At 48.4% G+C, this 13940-nt stretch overlaps 2 protein-coding genes across 4 annotated transcripts in view; one reads left to right on the top strand and one right to left on the bottom strand.

Moving 5' to 3' along the window:
* The window catches only part of FANCA (FA complementation group A), a 70498-nt gene extending 66294 nt beyond the window's left edge, over nucleotides 1-4204 (top strand). For 2 of the 3 annotated variants that reach the window (XM_040329641.1, XM_040329639.1), the window contains 5 exons: nucleotides 285-393; nucleotides 891-957; nucleotides 2937-3063; nucleotides 3158-3259; nucleotides 4080-4204. In XM_040329641.1, coding sequence (XP_040185575.1) covers nucleotides 285-393; nucleotides 891-957; nucleotides 2937-3063; nucleotides 3158-3259; nucleotides 4080-4187 — 513 coding nt within the window. In that variant the 3' untranslated portion in view covers nucleotides 4188-4204. Of the gene's footprint in view, nucleotides 1-284; nucleotides 394-890; nucleotides 958-2936; nucleotides 3064-3157; nucleotides 3260-4079 lie in introns of those variants that run through there. The other variant, XM_040329642.1, reaches the window with a different exon arrangement.
* Nucleotides 4205-4275: 71 nt separating this feature from the next.
* The window catches only part of ZNF276 (zinc finger protein 276), a 36353-nt gene continuing 26688 nt past the window's right edge, over nucleotides 4276-13940 (bottom strand). The window contains exons 7-11 of the mRNA XM_040329643.1: nucleotides 10378-10488; nucleotides 9499-9574; nucleotides 9308-9425; nucleotides 6628-6727; nucleotides 4276-4873 (exon numbers count right to left, since the gene is read on the bottom strand). Of these exons, the coding sequence (XP_040185577.1) occupies nucleotides 4612-4873; nucleotides 6628-6727; nucleotides 9308-9425; nucleotides 9499-9574; nucleotides 10378-10488 (667 nt within the window). The 3' untranslated portion in view covers nucleotides 4276-4611. The remainder of the gene's footprint in view (nucleotides 4874-6627; nucleotides 6728-9307; nucleotides 9426-9498; nucleotides 9575-10377; nucleotides 10489-13940) is intronic.

The following is a 13940-nucleotide window of genomic DNA, read 5'->3' as shown; positions in this document are numbered from 1 at the left end:
AATTAGAAAACACGTTTGCATTTACTCAGAAAATCTAAGACATTCTCTAAATGGTGTATGTGCTGAGCGGCCATTTTCCTGTGTTCGGAATGCATCAGGTCAGCCACGGGATCCGTGGTGCCTTCTTCTGTGATTTCCATCTTCCAGGGTCATCAGCCAGGTATAGAATATACTTTGTTACATCCAAGCTGAAACAATAACGATGTAAAAATATCCACACCAGGAATTCATCTTTAAAACGCTGCAAGACGTTAATGAAACAAAGTTGTTTTATTGTTGAACAGGAAGGAGCTGAACACACGATGGCGCTAGAGTACTGTATACAAATCATCCAGTGCCTGGAGGAGAGGGGAGGGGACTGGCTGACAACCTTCCAGCTCAAGTCAGAAAAACGTGAGTAAGAACGCGCTGGATGAACATTTGTATTATGTGGATCCAGCAACCAAGATTAGGAGATTCCACTTAAAACAAGTATAAAACAAGTGGAATTTCTGTGAGCCTGGAAGATTTTTCCTCTAGGAATAGCTTGGCTTCTTATTCAGAATTTCCCATTGAAATGAATGGCTGGCAGGGCGCCACGTTTGGTGCCATATTTTAGGATTTAGGTACCTTGGCTCGGACCAAATTGAACTTTCCTATATAGTAAGATGCCCAATGATTATAAAACAAGTGGGATTTGGGTGCCAAGATGGTTTTTATCTATTTATTCAGAATTACCCCTTTAAATAAATGGCGTTTAGGGAGACAGAATTTTATTATAAACATTGTTTAGTAAATATTCACTTTTGTGAATGAAGATCCGACCTGAATAAGGAGCCGACTTCATCGATTCCTGCTGGGCGGCGTCTCTGCATTCATCCAGAAGTGACTCTGGAATTCCTCTCTTGCAGATAAGTGTTCCCTCCATCAGTCCGTCTCTGAAGAGTTCCTGAAGTTGCTCCCCTTGGCGTTCTTCAGGTACAGACGCAAGAGCTTTCCCTTTTTTTTTTTTTTTTATAAAAACGAGCTGGTGGGATTGTCTTATGGGAGGAGCCACTGCTGAGCGGTTTATAAAATCGCAATCTCCGTGACGATCGTTCTTGTGTCACCGCTGACCTGGAGCCGCTATGAAGATCAGGTGTGGTGACACTTACCTGGCTGTTCCATGTCAGCAGCTCAATTAGTGGTTAATAGTGATTTGTAAAGTCTCAAGGTGTCTCACCCTAATGCATTTCAGGAAAAACCTTCTTTGCTGCAGCTTCCCCCCCCCCCCACCCCGTTTTCTTATTTGCACCCGATCCAGAGATGTGCACAAGCCAAGCAGCTGTCTCTCTCTCTCTCATCATTGGACAGATTGATAGCAGCAGGATCCATTGGCTCCCACTGCTGTCAATCAAATCCAGTGACACGGGCAGCGGGTCCTGGACACACTGTCATGGGACGCAGCAGTGGGACTCGGGAGCGCGCCCGCACGGGTGTCCCCATGGAAAGCTGCTCTACGTGGGGGCACCCGATGAAGAGGAGGGGCCAGGAGCGCCGGCGGGGACCTCAGAAGAGGAGGATTGGGGCTGCTCTGTGTAAAACCCTTACAAAGAGCAGGTCAGTATAACAAGTTTTTTATTTTAATAATAAAAAAAAACGAACCTTTACATTCCCTTTCAGGAGGGGAGAATGACAGCTGTGGGGAACTTTGAATCACAAGTCAGGAATGAGGAGACACCCGGGTGGTCCATCTGCTGTTCTTACATCTCGTGTTTGGAAGAATAGATCAGATGTGTTTGGGAAATGTTTTCTATCATTATATTCTCCTGTGATGATCAATTTAAGGGGTTGTAAACCCTTGTTTGTTTGTTTGTTTTTTAAATAACAAACATGTCATATTTACCTCCACTGTGCAGTTGGTTGGGCAGAGTGGCCCCGATCCTTGACTTTTGGGGTCCCCCGGAAGCACTGGTAGCTCCTCCCCCTCATTGAGAAGGCTCTCCTAAGCAGGCGTGCTCCTGAGTCCTGCATCTGTGTACATTCACACAGAATTAGGGGTGCAACGGATCGTGCCCGATCCGCACGGGCCGACCTCTTCGGATCGGCACAGAATGCGATCCGCGGAACGCACCGCGGCCTTAGGAAAGGCAGCGGCTTCGGCCTAGCTCCGGAGCGGTCGGCCATCTTGGTACACCCGACGGCGGTGCGCGCTGACGTCATCACCCCCCCCCCTCTGCTCGTGGATCTTCTATTCTGCAAGAGCGCGCTGTCTGCATGCAACCGAACGGAGTACAGTGAGACTGAGTAGTACAGCGAGTTGATTCATGTTGGCTATGTTACAGTGGCTATACATATACAGTGTACTGTGTTACTGAGTGTTTACTAGTGTGGGGGCCGGGGAAATGTTGGCTATTACTACAGTGTGGGAAAAATGGTTATTACAGTGTTACTGTTTACTAGTGTGGGGGCAATGTTGGCTATTATTACAGTGTTACTTTTTTTTTTTTTCACTGATCCGAAAATGATCAGATCCGTGACTCCTGATCCGAGGATCGATCCGATCCGTGAGTTTTTTGATCCGTTGCACCCCTACACAGAATGCATGACTTGGCCCCCCCCCCCCTGCGTCATTGGATTTGATTGACAGCAGCGGGAGCCAATAGCTGTGCTGCTATCAATCAAGACAACAGGCAGAGAGGAAGAGCGCGTCTCCGCCGAGGGAACAAACGGGCTCAGGTGAGTAAAACGGGGGGGATGGTCAGTGACCAGAAGTTATTGCCCCTGAATACATAGGGTGCACAAGGGTTTACAATCCCTTTAAACTTGATTTTTGTAGAAATGTGTACCTTGGGGTGTTTGAAGCACACATGTCCCCCGATGTCTGTGGGCGGCACCCCAAGAGCAGAGCAACAATAAGACAAAAGGTAATAATTCTACTTTTTAGGGTTGCAATGATCTGGGTTTTATTTCTGTAGTTTGGCGACGTCTCTTCCGGGGGGAATTGCGCTCAGTCGGGAGGAATTTCTCCCCGTTTCTCTGGAGATGTACACTCAGATCTTCCAGCTCTTCCTGGACGGCAGCCCTCTTCTCCATCCCCCGCAGGTCTGTATTCCAGGTTGGACAGTCCTATAGAAGACGGCACTTCTGGCTGATCTGTTAAAAAGGGAATTTTATTTTTTTTGTGCTCCTTTTTTAGAACGATCCGCAGACGATCTTCAGCAGGGGGCGCCAGTTTCTTCTCAGCTGCATTCTGAAGGGCCAACACCCAAGTGCTGCGTTCAGGAGTCGCCTGCCCCAGGTTTGCCATTCCTCATCACTTTTAGTGGCGGGTTCTGTAGTTTCCGCATTTCTTTGTGTGACGTTTCTCTGCCTTCGGCCTCATCCACACAGGAGGGTTTTATTTGAACTCTTTGAAGCCAGCAAAAAAAATGCCTGACGCTTGTAAGTGTCTAAAGCATTTACAGGTGTCAAGCTTGTAGGTGTTTATTTATTCTGGCCAATGAAAATGATTTATTCAGGCCATTGAAATGGATTAAAGAGGCTGTAAAGGTACCCTCCCCCTCAAATCGCACTGCTGTAGAATCGCATGTACTTGAAACAGAAATGAGGTGCAATTTATTTTCATACCGCATGTGGTTTCCATAAAGCATCAGTGTAAATTGGCGCTAAATCTAAAAAGGATAGAGATTGTCCATTCAGCTTGTAATGTGTGTGTTCATCTTTTGCGATTGGCCGTTGTAAAGGGCGGGGTCAGACGAGCGCTCGCCGGCAGGATCGCTAAAAAAGACAACTTACCTTTTCCTATAGAGCAGTGATGGGGAACCTCGGCACCCCGGATGTTTTGGAACTCCATTTCCCATGATGCTCAGGCACTCTGCATTGTAGCTGGAATCATGGGAAATGGCGGGGTGCCGAGGTTCCCCATCACTGTCATGGAGTCTTTTACTTTGTCGCTCCCAATCTAGTTAGTGAGAATCTGTAGCTTCCCAATGCAAGAGAAGAATTCCAGGGGGTAAATGGCGGCCTTCCTTCCTGCCCCCCTGAGGTATGGGGGGGAGGCGGAGAAGAATTTTTTGTCAGATTCCCCTTCAGATAAATAAGAATCTTGTTCTGTGCAGATTGTGATCTGGTGGGAAGAGAAGGACCCGGAGTTGGCGGGATTGCTCAGGAACGTCGTGCAGAGCGAGGAGGAGGACTGTATGTACGATGAGCCCGATCTGTTCTGAAGAATTCGGCCTCTGATGACCGCGATTGGCGCAGGAAGTATAGAAATCGATCGATGATCGGAGTCATCGCAAGGAGCAGCCGGCACTGTTTACTGTGTAAATAATTTATTCAAAGGCTTTCACATGAGTTATCATAAATTATCCACCTACCTACCTACCTAAATTTATGTCAGGACACCCAGAGAGGAGGAAACACTGCGCTGCAGCGTCTGCTTTCCAGTTCATGGAGGAGGAGGAAGCGCGGAACACTTCGGGGGAGGGGACGCCCGGAGTGCCACCAAAAAAATAAGACTTTATGTTCACTGTATGAAGTCGCAGAACTCGGGGGGGGGGGGGGGGCCTGCCTTGTGCTTTGTACAGCAAAACAATTAAAAATTGTATAAAAAAGTTTAAAGTGTCCATTTCTTTGTTTCCTGTCCGGTCCTCAGCCGGGCAATTGTCGGGCCAGTTCTGGTTTCACAGCTTCCATCGTCCCTGAGGGGGTGTCGGGTTCAGTTTCGGGGGGCTTGGCGGGGCTCTGGGTGAGCGGGTGGACCATAGACATGTGAACGTTGAGATTGTGCGCCTTCTCGAAACGTTTCCCGCATTGGTCGCACGCGAAGTCCAGGTCGGCCTCGGCCTTGTGCTTGGTCATGTGATACTTGAGTGACGCCCGCTGTCTGCACTGGAAGCCGCACACTTCACATCTGATGGGGGAGGGGAAAGAGGGATGGGTTATAGAGAACGCCGTCACATGACCATGAAGAAGATGCAAAAAAAAACAGACAACGACGCAGGACCAACATGGAGGAGGCGGGGCATGGAAATTACATTTTGTTTACTAATACTTCATCTTTAAAACGGAGTTCCGCCAAATTTTATTTATTTTTTAAAAAGTCAGCCGCTCCAAATACGGCAGCTGCTGACTTCTAATATTAGAACACCTACCTGTCCAGGGCGCCACGATGCCGGCACCCAAAGCCGATCTCTCCCTCGCGCCACCATCTTCAGGAAGGGAAGCCTTGCAGCTTCACACCCTGGTTCCCTACTGCGCATGTGCGAGTTGCGCTGTGCGTCCTCACTGGACCCTGCATGTCTCCTGGGACCTGTGCGTCTCCCAGAAGACGGGGGGGGGGGGGGATAGAGGAGGCGCTGGACATGGCGTAGATATCCACAGGTGGCTTGGGTATCTATGCCCAGAAGTGGGAGCAAAATACCAATTATGACACGGGAGGGGGGGGGGGATTCCAAAAAGCGGAAGTTCCATTTTTGGGTGGAACTCCACTTTAAAGTTTGTTTTTAGGCTTTTTTCTCTCTCTCTCCTATCTACATGCATTTTTTTTTTAGAATATACAAGTTTACAAAACATTATTGTGTCGGGTTTATTACACTTGTGCAACTTCTGATGAGGCTCAAGTCGCACAGAATCGCATGACAAGCGATATCTCATTGTTTACAATGGTGCCCATTCCCATCAATGCAACTGAGACCCCCCCCCCCCCCCCCCCCACGGGTCTAGGAGCTGCAGGCTGAGCTAATCTGCCTCCCATGTAGTCTGATTGAAAACAGTGGCGCCCAGATTCAAAGAGCAATTGCGCCAGCGTAACCATAGTTACGCAGCCCATTTGCTTACTTGCCCCGGCGTAACGACTTCTCCTGATTCAGAGAGCTCGTTACGCCGACTGAAGCCTAAGATATGCGCGGCATAAGGCTCTTATGCCCACATATCTTAGGCTGCATTCTTACGTTGGCCGCTAGGTGGCGTTCCCGTTGTGGTCAGCGTAGAGTATGCAAATTGCATACTAACACCGATTCACAATGTTACGCGAGCCCTGCGTACGCAGTTTACGCCGTTTGCGTACGTCGGTTTTTTGCGTAAGGCTGCCCCTTCTATAGCAGGGGCAGCCAATGCTAAAGTATACCCGTCGTTCCCGCGTCGCGAAATTTGAAATTTACATTGTTTGCGTAAGTGAATCGTGAATGGCGCTGGACGCCATTCACGTTCACTTTGAAGCAAATGACGTCCTTGCGACGTCATTTACCGCAATGCACGTCGGGAAAGTTTCCCGACGGAGCATGCGCACTACGGTCGGCGCGGGAACGCGCCTGATTTAAATGATTCCCGTCCCCTACGAGATCATTTAAATTGCGCGCGCTTACGCCGGGCATTTTGCCGGAGCGCCCACGCAATTTACGGAGCTACTGCTCCGTGAATCGAGGGTAGCGCAGAAAATTTGCGGGGGCGCAGGGCAGAAACAAGGCCCTGCGCCTACGTAAAAAATTTGCAAATGTTACTGAATCTACCCCAGTCTCTTCTGCCTTATTTCTGTAGATCAGAGAGGTTCTCTTCCTGGTCCTCAAGTCGCGCCCCCAACAGGCCATGTTTTGGGAATTTACTTACTGTAAGGTCTGTATGATCGGCACTGAAGGTGTACTTACTGTAAGGCCGGTATGTACTTACTGTAAGGGTTTGGCTCCTGAGTGTCTCATCTGATGCACAGATAAGTGTTTCCGTTGTTTGAAGGCCTGTCCACACTGGTCACAGATGTAATTCCTCTCCTCTGGGGATGAGATCACAAGAGTCAGACAAGAAGATTTCCTATAGTTTACAGTCTAAGGCCGGCCATACACCATACAATTTTCTTATTCAATTTTCTTTTCAACTATGTAGTGCAAAGGCCTCTCTGATTGCATACAAATTGGAAGTGTTTGGGTTTAACCTCCTATTATATGGTTTTGGTAAATCTAAAGGAAAGTTGTACAAGCAAATTGTATAATGTGCCTAAGACTGGCCATACACCTATAGATTATCTGCAGATTCTCGATGGTCAGATGGAAAAAGTGGAACAGATTCCTCCATGTACACTGAACTGTGTGGATGGAGGAATCGCCTGCTGGCCCAAACTTCCATATATCTTGCTAGTCGCCCCCCGCCGGCTCTCACAATACCGGAGCATTCCGATTGGGTGATTGGGTGCCGGTGATCTATCGAGATGGTTTCTGTAAGGACTGCGCAGGCGCAATCCTTGCCGACGGAAATCCCCGAATCTCGGCCGGCATCCAGGGCTCCGCTCGCTCGGCCTCCAATCCACGGGGATGTTAAGGAATGAGCCTGGATGCCGGCCGAGGTTCGGAGATTTCCGTCGACAAGGATTGCGCCTGCGCAGTCCTTACAGGAACCATCTTGATAGGGGAACCTTAACTACAAGTCACCGGCATTGTTTAGGTTGAGAGCCGGCGGGGGGCGACTAGCAAGATATGGAAGTTTGGGCCAGCAGGCGATTCCTCCATCCACACAGTTCAGTGTACATGGAGAAATCTGTTGCACTTTTTCCATCTGACCATAGAAAATCTGCAGAATATCTATCGGTGTATGGCCGGTCTTAAGAACACAAATATAACAGATTACAGTTTCCCAGTCCTCAGGTGTGGTGGCTGCAAAGTTTTATCACCTGGTGATCCCGCCAGTAACACACTTCCTGTCCTGGGATACAACACTCACTCCATCTATGGAGAACCAGCATTGTCAGCCGAGGACAGGAAGTGTTACTAAAGGAGTGATTGAAAGAAGACGTTGTACTATCAGATCCCGCAATGAAAAGTATTCTATGATTGGAGGCGGCCGAACCTTTCATCACCCCTCCTCCATTCATTTTCATCCCGGGAACTCAGAATACGACTTCTGTGGCGTCACGTGAGTGCAGCCGCTCATCTCCACCTCCTGGGGCACCAGAAGATCAGTGTGGGGGGGAGGGGCATCCTGGGGGAAAACCAAACACAGCAGCCACCAGCACATGGGACACTTTCCTCTATAGTCTGTACATCCCTGGTGCTGATTTTTTTTTTATATATATTTCACTGAACATCCTCTTTATATATCCCGGGATGGAAACATTGGGGGGTTATTTATGAACGACAAATCCACTACAAGTACAAAGAGCACGTGAAATCGCACTTGGACGTTCAGTCGCTGTAGATCTGAGAAGGGGAGGGGAGATGCAAGGAAAATAAAAAATTGCATTTTAGCTCGCATGATTGAAAAGGAAGATTTACATTTCCTTCAAGGCGGCTGCTAGCAGGATTCAGAACTTCTTGAAGCTTGTTAAAAGCCCGCTAGCAGCGTCCTTAACCACTTAAGGACCCCTTCACGCCGCTATACATCGGCAGAATGGCAGGGCAGGGCACATCCACGAACGTGGCTCTTTAAGCCCAGCCGTTGGCGCGTACACGCGACCCGGTCCGAAGCTACGTGGCCGCGGACCCGATCGCCGCTGGAGTCCCGCGATTGGTCCCCTTGGGCTGAAGAACGAGGAGAGCTGTGTGTAAACACATCTTCCCCGTTCTTCACTGTGGCGCCGTCATTGATCGCGTCATCCCTTTTATAGGGAATCACAATCGATGACGTCACACCTACAGCAACACCCCCCTACAGTTAGAAACACAGATGAGGTCACACTTAACCCCTTCAGCGCCCCCTCGTGGTTAACTCCCAAACTGCAATTGTCATTTTCACAGTAATCAGTGCATTTTTTTGCTGTGAAAATGACAATGGTCCCAAAAATGTGTCAAAATTGTCCGAAGTGTCCGCCATAATGTCGCAGTCACGAAAAAAAAAATCGGTGATCGCCGCCATTAGTAGTAAAAAAATAATAATTAATAAAAATGCAATAAAACTATCCCCTATTTTGTAAACGCTATTTTTTTTACCAAAAATAAGTAGAAGAATATGTATCGGCCTAAACTGAGGAAAAAAACATTTTTTTATATATTTTTGGGGATATTTATTATATATTGCATTTTTTTTAAATTGTCGCTCTATTTTTGTTTATAGCGCAAAAAATAAAAAACCGCAGAGGCGATCAAATACCACCAAAAGAAAGCTCTATTTGTGGGGAAAAAAGGACGCCAATTTTGTTTGGGAGCCACGCCGCACGACCGCGCAATTGTCAGTTAAAGCGACGCAGTGCCGAATCGCAAAACCTGGCCGGGTCCTTTAGCTGCCTAAAGGTCCGGGTCTTAAGTGGTTAAGGTGGCGATCAGCATTCCGATTAGGATCGGTGTTCCACATTTACAGATCGGATCGGCGTTCCACATTTACAGATCGGAGCGCTATGTTCAGTAGATGATACAAGTGCAGTCACCTGTGTGGATGAGCTTGACGTGTCTCTGCAGGTAGCGGTCTATCATGAACACTTTGTTGCAGCCGGGATGGGGGCAGGGTCGCTCCCGCACCTCCTCGTGATGTTCCTTAATATGTTTCTGTAAGACAAAAGCGTGACTTTGTGTTCCCGGAATGACATTCAGGATCGGCCATTGTGCTCCTCCTACCTACCTTCATCCCATCGGCACCTCTGTAGACGGCAGTGCAGCCCTGGTAAGGACACTTGTAGATTGTAGGCAGCTCCTCCCTGGAAGACAAGAGTACAGTTGGTGCCGTCATCACGGATACTCCCGCCATTGGTGGGGAATTCCTAGAAAGCTACAACCTAAAATCCCCCATCCTTCTTCTCTTTACCGAGAAAGTGCCGGCAGATGTGTCTTTTCATCGAGAGCCGAACTCGCGTCCCGGGTGAGATTTCTTTAAAATTTTCTCCGGAGCCCTCCCTCAACTTGTGGCATAAAATTCCACCCTCCTCATTGGCTAAGGGTTGCCCGCCAACCAACCAGACCAGTGACCCAGGACCCTCACCCCCAATCACTATGCAAACGTGGTCCAGTTAGTACATAGCTGAGGAGGAAGGGGTCCAAGGGGAACTTGGCCTCTAGCGCCCTCTGTTATAAAACAATCTCTGATTGGGGGTGGGGTATATTACTATTGAGGGATCGGTGATCTCTTCCTTGTTGTTCAGGTTGCCTCCCCCTGTGTGATTAGTTGGGTGGGATTCATCTCTGATTGGGGGTGGGGTATATTACTATTGAGGGATCGGTGATCTCTTCCTTGTTGTTCAGGTTGCCTCCCCCTGTGTGATTAGTTGGGTGGGATTCATCTCTGATTGGGGGTGGGGTATATTACTATTGAGGGATATATTGTCCCCACCGTGGTTTATAATCTCATTTACAACGTGTGGTCTGTGGGGATTTGACATTTTACGGTGATTGATGCGCCCATCTATAAAACTCAACTTTTGCAAATGTGATGCAGAAAAATACTTTTTGTTTTTTTGCCAAATAAAATGATTAAATTGAAAAATGGCCCCGCCCCCCTACTCACCGTTCTCTCTTTATCAGATTCTTCCAGCCTGGTTTGGGGCCCGGCTTCTTCCTCTCCCGGGGCTCTCGGCTCTTCCTGGCCTCTCTGTGTCTGCTCTTCCTTGGAGCGATCCTGAATGGCCAAACAGAAAGAGATCAGGTCTCTGATAGGAGGAAGGGACCCGATATAATGAGATCAGGTCTCCGATATGATGAGATCAGGTCTCTGATAGGAGGAAGGGATCCGATATAATGAGATCAGGTCTCTGATAGGGGGAAGGGATCCGATATAATGAGATCAGGTCTCTGATAGGAGGAAGGGATCCGATATGATGAGATCAGGTCTCTGATAGGAGGAAGGGATCCGATATAATGAGATCAGGTCTTCGATATGATGAGATCAGGTCTCTGATAGGAGGAAGGGATCCGATATAATGAGATCAGGTCTCTGATAGGAGGAAGGGATCCGATATGATGAGATCAGGTCTCTGATAGGAGGAAGGGATCCGATATAATGAGATCAGGTCTCCGATAGGAGGAAGGGATCCGATATGATGAGATCAGGTCTCCGATAGGAGGAAGGGATCCGATATAATGAGATCAGGTCTCTGATAGGAGGAAGGGATCCGATATAATGAGATCAGGTCTCTGATAGGAGGAAGGGATCCGATATAATGAGATCAGGTCTCTGATAGGAGGAAGGGATCCGATATTATGAGATCAGGTCTCTGATAGGAGGAAGGGATCCGATATGATGAGATCAGGTCTCTGATAGGAGGAAGGGATCCGATATAATGAGATCAGGTCTCTGATAGGAGGAAGGGATCCGATATAATGAGATCAGGTCTCTGATAGTAGGAAGGGATCCGATATAATGAGATCAGGTCTCCGATAGGAGGAAGGGATCCGATATAATGAGATCAGGTCTATGATAGGAGGAAGGGATCTGATATGATGAGATCAGGTCTCTGATAGGAGGAAGGGATCCGATATTATGAGATCAGGTCTCTGATAGGAGGAAGGGATCCGATATGATGAGATCAGGTCTCTGATAGGAGGAAGGGATCCGATATAATGAGATCAGGTCTCTGATAGGAGGAAGGGATCCGATATGATGAGATCAGGTCTCTGATAGGAGGAAGGGATCCGATATGATGAGATCAGGTCTCTGATAGGAGGAAGGGATCCGATATAATGAGATCAGGTCTCTGATAGGAGGAATCTGATATAATGGGATCAGTCTATAATTTTATTGGTCGGTTTATTATAACAGTGAGAGACGGAATAACAACAAAAATATCCAGAAAAACACATTTCATAAAAGTTATAAATTGATTTGCACATTAATGAGTGAAATAAGTATTTGACCCCCGATCAGCAAGATTTCTGCCTCTCATGTGTCTTCTATACAGGTAATGAGCTGAGATTATGAGAACTCTCTCTTAGGCTGGGTTCACACTACTACACTACTTTCATCCTACTTTGCTCTGTGTTCAATGTTTCCCTATGAGAGCGTCTTGTAGCGTCCTACACAAGTCGGTCCGACTTTGAAAATGCCCCCTGTACTACTTTTGGTCCTACATTGATCCTACTTCAGGCCCATTGAATATCATTGAAGTCGGACCAAAGTAGTATCCTGTTCATGAAAGTAGGATGGATGTAGGACCAATGTAGGATAAATGTAGGACCAATGTAGCAGAGCAAAGTAGGATGAAAGTAGTGTAGTAGTGTGAACCCAGCCTTATAGGGAGCTTGTTACCTGTATAAAAGACACCTGTCCACAGAATCAATCAATCAGATTCCAATCTCTCCACCAAGACCAAAGATCTGTCAGAGGATGTCGGGGAGAAGATTGGAGATCTACACAAGGCTGGGATGGGCTACAAGACCCTCGCCAAGCAGCTTGGTGGGAGGAGACAACAGTTGGTGGGATTATTCACAAATGGAAGAAACACAAAATAACACCTCATTCCTTTAAACCTGATCACATGAAGTACACAGGTTCTGATTTAATGCAGATAAGGCACCAAGGGAGTTCAATCAGCACCTCAATCATCCTCAGAACCTGTGTACTTCATGGCTACATTCTCCCCCCACTTGAATTCTTTGGTCCCCAAAGAGGTGAGGATATTGAACTAACCAAACATTAATGAAGAAATGGAGGTGATCGGGTTTAAAGGGATGAGGTGACAACCCTACTCAGTCTGGGGCTCCATACAAAGATCTTCCCTCGTGGAGGTTCAATGATCATGAGAACGGCGAGGAATCCGCCCAGAACTACACGGGAGGATCTTGTCACTGATCTCAGCTGGGACCATCGTCACCAAGGAAACAATCGGTGACACACTACACCGGGAAGGAGTGAAATCCTGCAGCCCTCGCAAGGCCACCCTGCTCAGGAAATCACATGTACAGCCCGTCTGATGTCTGATAATCAACATCTGAATGATTCAGAGGAGAACTGGGGGAAAGTGTTGTGGTCAGAGGAGACCAAAATCGAGATCTTTGGCATCAACTCAACTCGCCATGTTTGGAGGAGGAGGAGCCTATGACCCCAAGAACACCATCCCCCACCGTCGTACATGGAGAACACCATCCCCCACCGTCATACATGGAGAACACCATCCCCCACCGTCATACATGGAGAACACCATCCCCCACCGTCATACATGGAGAACACCATCCCCCACCGTCATACATGGAGAACACCATCCCCCACCGTCATACATGGAGAACACCATCCCCCACCGTCATACATGGAGAACACCATCCCCCCACCGTCGTACATGGAGAACACCATCCCCCACCGTCATACATGGAGAACACCATCCCCCACCGTCATACATGGAGAACACCATCCCCCACCGTCATACATGGAGAACACCATCCCCCCACCGTCATACATGGAGAACACTATCCCCCACCGTCATACATGGAGAACACCATCCCCCACCGTCATACATGGAGAACACCATCCCCCACCGTCATACATGGAGAACACCATCCCCCACCGTCATACATGGAAAACACCATCCCCCACCGTCATACATGGAGAACACCCTCCCCCACCGTCATACATGGAGAACACCATCCCCCCACCGTCATACATGGAGAACACCATCCCCCACCGTCATACATGGAGAACACCATCCCCCACCGTCATACATGGAGAACACCATCCCCCACCGTCATACATGGAGAACACCATCCCCCCCACCGTCATACATGGAGAACACCATCCCCCACCGTCATACATGGAGAACACCATCCCCCACCGTCATACATGGAGAACACCCTCCCCCACCGTCATACATGGAGAACACCATCCCCCACCGTCATACATGGAGAACACCATCCCCCCACCGTCGTACATGGAGAACACCATCCCCCGCCGTCGTACATGGAGAACACCATCCCCCGCCGTCGTACATGGAGGACACCATCCCCCACCGTCATACATGGAGAACACCATCCCCCACCGTCATCCATGGAAAACACCATCCCCCACCGTCATCCATGGAAAACACCATCCCCCACCGTCATACATGGAGAACACCATCCCCCACCGTCATACATGGAGAACAC

This window comes from Rana temporaria, chromosome 11 (genome assembly GCF_905171775.1).
Source record: "Rana temporaria chromosome 11, aRanTem1.1, whole genome shotgun sequence".
Classification (NCBI taxonomy): Eukaryota; Metazoa; Chordata; class Amphibia; order Anura; family Ranidae; genus Rana; species Rana temporaria.
Note: the sequence above shows the minus strand (reverse complement) of the source record. Positions and strands in the feature narration are given on the sequence as shown.